Genomic DNA, 10,027 nt, shown 5'->3' with positions numbered 1-10,027 from the left:
AAAAAAAAAAATATATATATATATATATATATATATATAAATCTGAAAGTGACCACACTGCTCAAAACATTTCAATGGATTCCCACTTGCCTACATGGAGATTGGTTCTGTGTATGTCTCATATAAAATTTATTTGTAGGGCTTCCTTGGTGACGCAGTGGTTAAGAATCTGCCTGCCAATGCACGGGACGCAGGTTCAAGCCCTGGTCTGGGAAGATCCCACATGCCACGGAGCAACTAAGCCCATGTGCCACAACTACTGACCCTGTGCTGTAGAGCCCGTGAGCCACAACTACTGAAGCCCGCGCGCCTAGAGCCCGTGCTCCGCAACAAGAGAAGCCACCGCGACAAAGAGAAGCCCCTGCTCTCTGCAACTAGAGAAAGCCCGCGCACAGCAACAAAGACCCAACGCAGCCAAAAATAAAAAATAAAATAAATTTATTTCTAGCATTTGACAGTGGCTGATACATTAATAAATAAATTCAATGACTAAGTTAAAGATTTAACTTGTACCATTCACCTTCCTTGAAACAAACTGAATAACTGGCAATCTTCAAACACTGTATCACTTCCACCTAAAATATTCTGACTCTCCTTCTACAATAAATAAGCCAACGTTCACTTCTTTTTTGAATCCTGATTACCCTCACCCCCTGACCCCACCCACCCACCTTAGCGGTTTCTCTATATTCTAAATGCATTTTTCTATAGAGTAATCACACCAGTAATAAATTTCTTTCCATGTTTCCCCATCAGACTGAGTTCCTTAGTAACATGAACCCTTCTCTTTTCATCTGTTTATCACCACACACAGTGGTTGACATAATAAATAAATAACTATTGATTTGAACAGAATACTACTCATAAATCAGTCAAGGAAGGAATAATATAGAAAAGTAGTTTTTTAGGTAGACCCATTTGAAACTATTATTCAACCTGTTTTCACCTACAAAAACAGCAATTTCACATGGTTCAACCAAATAGATTAATCTTCTAATTCTAAAATCCTTCAAAGAAAAAGACTGAAGAGGGTTAAAGCTAACCAAAAGCTTAACTGTTTGCCTTTAAAATTGAAAGATACTACTGTCCCAGTTTAATAGAACACTTAAAAAAATCATTTAAAAACATTTAAACATTTTAAGAAGCACGTAATGGCTCCCCACAAAAAGAAATCATATATAAGGCAAAACAAGCTGATTCCCACAAATGAGAACCCCCAGATCAATTTATCAGTAATCATGCCTTCCAACCCTTATTAAGACATTTTAGATCAAATTCTGTAAAATTCTGCAAGGGCGGTGGCATAAATTTAAATTCTGCTTTTTCTCTAATTCAGATTTACCTGTCTTTTGATGATTTCTGGCTATCCCAACACTGTGTTTTGCTATCCTGACTTCCTCCTTCTCAACCAGTCACTGTACCTACCTGCCTATTCTTTTGCTTGTCAGAAATTTCTCCCCACCCTTTTCTTTTTCTTTTCATTTTGACTATACCCATAAAGAAATACTGTACATTTTCAAGTAAAGTTGATTAAGGAAGTTGTTAAGTCACCACCTTTTCAGTAGATGCTTAATGAACTCTTTAGTGTATCAATCTCAATCCTACATTCCCAATTTGGAGCGACACCAACAGACAGAATTGTCTGGACAACCTCTAAATACATACAATAGAAACTTGGAGCACTTATTCTATTCCGGATTACTTTTAAAGGTAAAATATCAAATTCAAGTTGCTTAGAATGAAACTGCTACTACTATGATAGTAATAGACAATTTCTGCTTTTATAACATGGGTGATTACTTCCCTCTCCCTCAGGACTTCAGCTAATGAAATCTAGGGGTTAAATTTTAGCTTCTATTAAATTCCTTACAAGTTACCTTCCAGATTAGTAGCAAAGTAATTACTGTATTCATAGAGCAGAATTAATGAGAAATCAAGTACCCAGTATGGCTGTTAAAATGGAAAGTCACTGGGAAAAAAGGACCTTACACAATTATTAAGATTTACTTGTCACATACATTCCTATATGTCCCATATTACAGAGGGGAAAAAAGGACTCTTCCCAAATATAGGATATTCAGCTAGGACTGAAACCAAACTCAAATCTGCAGGTACCTGTTAATAAGATTATTAGAAAGATAGCTTTGATGGCACAATTATGGAGCAAACGCAATACAGTGGAAAGGCTTATTAAGCACTGTGTTAATTCACAGGAGAAAATTTAATATTCAGATCTTTTTGTGAACAAATATATAAACTGTATGTATAGTTCCCATCAGTTTTATGGATCAATTTAATTAACCATAACTTGCCTCCTCAATATCCTGTTTCCCTTGGGAGATTGGGATTGACATATATACACTAATATGTATAAAATAATAAGAACCTGCTGTATAAAAAAATACATAAAATTTAAAAAAAATCCTGTTTCCCATTATCCTGCAGATGTAGAAATATTTATCAGTTCCCTCTTGCCCCTACCCAATCTAAAAACTTTTAAAAAATAAATGTTTGTTCATTTTTGGATAAATAATACATTCACATGACTGCAAATACAAAGGGGAAATCTTTGTTATTTCTCTACCGGGACTATTCCAAGAGTCTGACTGATCTTTTACTTCTAGTCACCAGAAAAATGGCTTCTAATCTACCCGACAAATTGGTGCCACATTAATCTACCTGAACACAGCTCTACAAGTCAATTGTTTAATACCAACCCAGTTTTTACAGCAGCTGAGTACAATCTGGTAACACAAAACAAAGGCTGATATACTTATTTTATAAAATTAGAAAACCCAGGCTTGAAAATGATATATGATTTGCCCAAGTACATAGGAATTAGGAATAGCATTAAAACCCCTGTCTTCTGTCAGTTTAAGTTACTTCCATTCTACCAGCCTATCTCCCTGATATTCAGTGGCTCCCCCTGCCTCCAGATGGAAATTAAAAACCTCCATGATCTGGCAGCAATTTACCTTCCCTCTCTTTTATATCCCCTCACCACATCCAAAGTGGGTATCTTCCTACTTTACTTGTTTTCCAACTTTTCTGTTATCTTTCTGTTCTCTGTATTCCCATTAAGTCAAAAATCTTACCCCCATCCATCAAAATCCAGTTTAAATGCCACTGCCTCCAGGAAAACATACCCTGCACTCTTCCTACCTTTACTCCATTAAGAAACTCTCTCTCCCCCAACTAAAATCTCTTATTTTTATCCTTCTTATGACATTTAAAATCCTTGCCTTAAAACTTGTGTATTGTTTTCTCCTCTACTGAAGTTCTTTAAAGGAAAAGACTCACCCTGTGAAAGCAAGTCTTCCACAACTAGGCCTATGGTAGGTACATTAAGAGGAAAACAAACGAATTATTGCACAACTCCTTAGTAGTACAGAAAACTGTTTCAGAAAAGAAAAAAAAAGAATTAAGCTGAGGAAAGTTCTCTATAGACCTAGAGTCCCAATCCTAGTCCGCAATTAGAACCACCCAGTGAGTTAAAAATTTTTTTCAATCCAGGACCCAACTCGAGGGGATCAAACCACTTATGCCAATAACCTGCCACCTGTGGAGGTAATACAGAAACAAATTTTTAAAATTTCATGCAATAGCCTAGAGCTGCCTCAGGAATATTTTATACTAGACAGCTTTCATTTTGACTCGCCCCAACCATCAAAAATTAAATCTTACACTATTTATCTCCCCTGCGTCTCTATGTGCTGGGTAAATTTTATCAAATCAAATTATTTAATGAATACTCCAAAATGTCAGCATTTTGAATGCTTAATATCCTTTAGTGCAGTATCAGCCAGGCAAGATAAATTTTAAATTAACACATTAACCACACAACTCACACCAATCAATGTTACTTCTTGGCTTCAAATGACTTTAGACCGTTTCAAAACTAAAGGTATCACCTCAGAAAGTTAGGATCTAGTATTCTAAGCCTTTGACAACAAATCAAAGAGTTCTACTAACTAAGCATTCTGAGTAATTACTTTGAAGGTGTCAATGGTTATATGTCTTGGGTATGTGCATTAAAAGCCATCACTCTAACATACTCCAAGTATCAATGAGTAAAATGCTGATACCTGGAATTTGCTTTTAAAAACTCCTAAGAGTGTGAAGGTGGGTAGATGAAATAAGAATGACAATGTTTTCTAAAGATTCAAGCTGGATGATGGGCACATTGGGGTTCACTGTATTATTTGGCTCCATTTTAAAATATACATAAATACATTTATATACTTATACATACTTAAATTTTTCATAATCAATTAAAAAATTATCAAAGTTTTAATTCAAGTGTCACTTGAGATAAAGAGGAAAAGAGGACCTACCTCCTAACTTAAATACTGGTACTGCTATGTCATGGTACAATATTCCACCCCAAACCACAAAGATTAACAGTCTTATTTCTTAAGAAAAGTTAGTAGCATATTTATATCAAAAGCTATAAGAAAAATCGCAAGAACAAGAATTCCCATCAATTCCTTTTTTATGCCTCACTGTATTTTCATTTCATATCCCTCAACTAAACATTCAGATTTTTAAAATCTGCAGTAACTAATGTTTAAGACCACAGGTAATTAATATTTAATCTAAAAAATGTGCCACTCCTGTTGAACTGACATAATGCACACTCCTACCTACTATTTCCAAATAAAGTTGCTGAAGGGCTTATTTTTGAAGTTAGGAAGTATGCACAGAACTTCCAATTCTAAGTCTAACTTCATTCTACTTACTCAGTAATAGATTACTTTTGAACATTTAAAGATCATACTAAAGGATCAAGAAAATAATACAAGTGCTCTTTTAAAGGAGAGTCCAATAAGCCCCACTGATTATTGCCTCTTTTAGAATTTTAGAAAACTTGAAAAAAGGGCAAGCCTTCGTTTAAGAAAAAGATCTTCATATCGTCAAAAGGTTGTGACCAAAACAAATTCAAATAAAAGAAAAATTAGTGACCTAATGGATTTGGTAGGAATTCAAAGAACCTGCCACTTTGGGACCTAATTGAACTGAATATTACCTGTTTGTTCTAGGGAGGAAAAAGAAAAAATCAATACCAATTTCATCTCAATAATGTCCACTTACAAAACTCAAACTGATGCACTTTACTAAAGCAAATCTTTCAGTTACATCAGCAAAAGTAAGTACAACTGCATCCATGTAGGGGTATTTAGCTTATCTAAATACCGTGGATTTCATAGTTAGTTAGCCCATCTATAGGACAAGCGCATACACAGAATACCTAAGAATAAACAGGAGTTAATACTCCCATTTAAAAAGGCCTGGGCTGGGCTTCCCTGGTGGCCCAGTGGTTGCGCGTCCACCTGCCGATGCAGGGGAGCCGGGTTCGCGCCCCGGTCTGGGAGGATCCCACATGCCGCGGAGCGGCTGGGCCCGTGAGCCATGGCCGCTGAGCCTGCGCGTCCGGAGCCTGTGCTCCGCAACGGGAGAGGCCACAACAGAGAGAGGCCCGCATACCACACACACAAAAAAATAAATAAATAAATAAAAATAAAAATAAAAAATAAAAAGGCCTGGGCTTCCCTGGTGGCGCAGTGGTTGAGAGACCGCCTGCCGATGCAGGGGACACGGGTTCGTGCCCTGGTCCAGGAAGATCCCACATGCCGCGGAGCGTGAGCCATGGCCGCTGAGCCTGCGCGCCCGAAGCCTATGCTCCTCAACGGGAGAAGCCACAACAGTGAGAGGCCCGCGTACCGCAAAAAAAACAAACAACAAAAAAAAAAGGCCTGCATTTCTCCATAATAAACATCATACATAATACCAACAACCAAGCTCCCAATGCAACAACTTGTCCCAGAATTTTTCCAGGTTGTGGGAGAACATAACACAACCAGATATCTTCTCAGGCTCACACAAGCACCACCAGTATAAAATACTTTGGTAAAGATTTTCCAAGTACAGTGGTCTCTGGAAGGCAGATGGCACAGAAAATATCAAAAACACCCAACTCCTCTGGCAGAATTTAACTTATAATTAACCAATGTCTTAAGAAACTAAGTATTTCTTTTTTACCCTAACTTTCCTAAAAACATCCAGCTATTGGTTAACGCGTATTTACTTCCGAAGAGCAGTGCTGGAGAAAAGTGAAAACAGGTAATTTTATCTGCCAGGATTTCTACTCCTCAACTCCCAGAAGGCAATTCTACTATTTACTCCTATTTTTTAAAGGAAGAAAAATTTAAAAGGATATCTGTTCATTTTACTAAATGTCTTACAATCTGCAGCTAAAGAAAAGTATGGAGACTAGGTAATTTGCTTAGAAGTCACATAACTAACTTTGTTATTCATCTATGAGGCAGTGATTCTTCCAGGGAGAATATGGTAATTACCTTATCCCTATTATCTGATAAGCTATCTCTTCCCTGCAGTTGCAAATCATTGCCTAAATGAGCTACTGTTAAAAATGTGCAGTATATATTAGGTGTGTGCATGCATGCATGGGGTATGGATTTCTGTTAGGGGAGGTAGAGAAGGAAAACTGAAAACCGCTGTTCTCCAAAGCACAGAGGTACTTGTAACATCATTTGTAAACATCATTCATGAAACAAAAAACATTGTTTTAAGTGGGAGTTTGGGATTAGCAATATGCAAACTGGTATATACAGAATGGATAAACAACAAGGTCCTACTGTATAGCACAGGGAACTATACTCAATATCCTGTGATAAGCCACAATGGAAAAGAATATGAAAAAGAATGTATATATGTATAACTGAGTCACTTTGCTGTACAGCAGTAATTAACACAACACTGTAATTCAACTATACTTCAATAAAAAATAAATTTAAAAAAACGCCTACAAAAATACTGCAGAAACAAACCAAAAAAACATTATTTTAAGGATTTAAATTAGTTATGCCAAATAGCAAATTTTTCCTTAAGATACAAATAAGCCATATCCTAAGAAAGTTATTAACATGGAGCTTGAAAGATATCTGGTTCTTTTTTAACATGGGCTTTGGGGCTGTGACAGGTGCAGACTCCCAAGAGCCTGGTCCCTACAATGATGATTGTACCTGCCATTGTAGTTTGATTATTTTCTAGTTACCTTTTAGTACCCGTTATTCCTTCTTATAAGAGAAAAAATTAGTTGACACTCCACCTTTTTGGACTCCTCCTCCAAAACACTGCTCCTACTCATTTTAAGCAAATTAGAACAAACAAGTGAGCTCACTAGTAAAGAAGCATATGATATAAAAAGCAAAGGAGAGGCAACACCTGTTCAAAGAAAAAATTTAATATTCCTTGAACAAAAGGCAGGAGGTCAATTATCCTTGTCTATATAAAAAGAAATGCTTTTAAGTTGGCAAAGTGAACATTCCTTCTAAACTTTAACCATACTGTTTTCAAAGACCCTGAATTAGAGTCTGATATCAGCTGCTTATCAACATTGTTATTCTCAACTAAGCTCTGGAATTCTTAAAAGAATCTCATAGTAGCTTCCAAATTTCACTCTTAATACAACAGCCAATAAATGTATATTAAAATGACCAGTAAGAACCTTCATATAGGAAACAAATAAGTTACCTTTAGTGTGATATACAATAGCAGCCCTCAGGTCAAAAGAACCCCAGCTATCATTCCTTTCTAGGCCTCTCTGGTATCTCTGTTCTTTGGCGGAGCCTAACAAAGTGTTCGTAGGAGACGCCAGAGGATTTTGATTTTCTATCTCATAGTCCTTTGAGAGAAACACTAAAGCACCTTGACTACTGGTGTCTGCTTTTTGCAGGTCACCTATATGACTGGGTTCCAAGGATAAGGCTCCACTCTCACTAGTAGTCCCAGATTTTAGAATGCTACCCAGAACTTGAGGACTAGTCCGTTTTTCCAGCTCATAAGCCTTGGGAAACACAGGATGCTCAGTTCCTGAGGGGATTATTTCAGCACCCTGTGAAACCAAAGTGGCAGGATATTCCCCTTGAAATGTCACCTCCATCACTTTATGATCTGATGATTTCCCAATAACAGTCTCAGGGCCAGCACTGGGCTCATTGATAAATGATAAACCCCACTGATTCTGGAAGATATCCCCCAGGTTTTGCTGATCTGTCTGAGAGGGTAGATCCACTTGTGCTGTGCTCAACAGCACAGTTTGCATATTTGAAGGGTAGATAAAAAGGCTGGACTTAATTTGTTCAACAGCTGCTGAAGTCAGACTCATGTCTTGGAGAACTGAATCAGTCCCAGAAGAGATGGGTGTTAGAGTATTAGCAGCAGTAGTTAGCAGTGGCTGACCCCCAGGAGAATACACACTTGCATCAGTCCCTGCTAAAACTGGCCCATTAGAGAAGCTGGCCGAAGTAACAGATTTCAGCGCTGACATAGGGACCTGGGATAATCGACTTGAAGATTGGGTCTGAGTTTCCCCAGTAGATGACGAAGAGGATGAAGATGAAGATGGTGACACGGAAGAGTTCTGTACAGTTTTGTTGAGGTTTTCCTTAACTTTGCTTGCATAACTTATTTTAGGAACTATTTTAGCACTGCTATTGTCGACTGGAAAAACTGGGGGTGGTTTAAATAGGGTCCACGAGTCCTCTTTGGAGGCAACAGCAGAAGTATGCTTTCCTTTGGGCCGATCATCAAACTTTTTGCTGCTCACACCAGGCTTAATATCAGAGCTTTTCCTCAGCATATCACCCACAGCAGGTTTTCCTCGACTTGTTCCTCCAGGCCCAGTTTCATACTTCCAAATGGGCTTTGAACCATCTACTCGATTTCCCTTTTGTTCACTGTAGTCAGGCTTGAAAGTTTCAAGTCCCTGTTTTAAGGTTGGGACATTGGTCTCTTGTTGCATTATTTTGTCCTGCACTAAATTAAGGTTTTCACAACCCTTGGCACTATTGCGCCTAGCTTTCCTTTTTTTAGGAGTGGTATATCCGCTCTCAGATCCACTACCATCATTATCTGCTCCTCTGCCCATATAACCATTAGCAATATAGCCAGAATTATTTGTTACAACACCATTTGGAATTGCCACGGTATCAGTCTTGTCTACAGATTGGTTCTCTCCACATTTATTTTCATAAGACTTCCCATTCTTTTTGTCCATACTGTTTTTCTGAATGAAATTCCTGGTTTTAATTCCTGCTTTCCCAAAGGTGCTGGACTTTACAGTCTGCTTCAGATTAGTGTCTAAAACTTGTTGGTTGCCATTGAGGACCCTGGAAATAGGGTTGGTGGCTTCATCAGAACCCAGGTTCTTTAAAGATATTTCTCTTTCTCCAGCATTACCATTTAGTTCACCATAGCCTAAGGAAAAAAAGGTTAAAAAAATTACAATATGTACATAACACTTTACAACTATTCATTTACAATGTATTAGACACTATGACTTCAGCTTTATGTTATTATTTCATAACTCTATGAGAAAACACTTGTTAGTCCCATTTCACAGATTAGGAAATTTACTAAACAAGAAACAGAACTGACCTGGTAACAAACCAGAGTCCAAGGTCAGAAAGAAGATGACCTCTTAAGCATAATATCTCTCACCTAACAGGATCAATCTTCCCATCATTCTCACAAGGCTGTTATAAAATTTCCTGTATAGGGACTTCCCTGGTAGTCCAGGGGTTAAGACTCCATGCTCCCAATGCAAGGGGCCCAGGTTCAATCCCTGGTGGGGGAACTAAGATCCCACATACCGTAACTAAACCCTGCGCGCTGCAACGAAGATCCAGCGCAGCCTAAATAAATAAATAAATAAACAATTTAAATATAAACAAATAAGTAAATAAAAATTTTTTTTTACAATTAAGAACAGAGCTACCTTCTGGGCAAAATCAAGTTATACTGATACAGTAAATCTAAGTATTACAACAAAATTAAAGATTCCACTTCTCTGAAACCATAAATGGCTGGTGGTCACCATAAGCAGTTCCTATTGCATTCTGTCAAACAAAAATCTAACACTTGTGAACTTTTTCAAAAGTGGTCTTAGGGCTTCCCTGGTGGCGCAGTGGTTGAGAGTCCGCCTGCCGATGCAGGGGACACGGGT

General features: G+C 37.7%; 1 protein-coding gene across 1 annotated transcript in view; it reads right to left on the bottom strand.

Annotated features, from left to right (window-relative positions):
- The window catches only part of NUFIP2 (nuclear FMR1 interacting protein 2), a 27,624-nt gene that overhangs the window by 12,399 nt on the left and 5,198 nt on the right, over positions 1-10,027 (bottom strand). The window contains exon 2 of the mRNA XM_007121714.4: positions 7,555-9,279. Coding sequence (XP_007121776.1) covers positions 7,555-9,279 — 1,725 coding nt within the window. The remainder of the gene's footprint in view (positions 1-7,554; positions 9,280-10,027) is intronic.

The sequence above is a fragment of the Physeter macrocephalus genome, chromosome 14, assembly GCF_002837175.3.
Source record: "Physeter macrocephalus isolate SW-GA chromosome 14, ASM283717v5, whole genome shotgun sequence".
In the NCBI taxonomy this organism is placed as follows: domain Eukaryota; kingdom Metazoa; phylum Chordata; class Mammalia; order Artiodactyla; family Physeteridae; genus Physeter; species Physeter macrocephalus.
The sequence above is the reverse complement of the archived record's forward strand: the minus strand, read 5'-3'. Positions and strand labels throughout refer to the sequence as shown.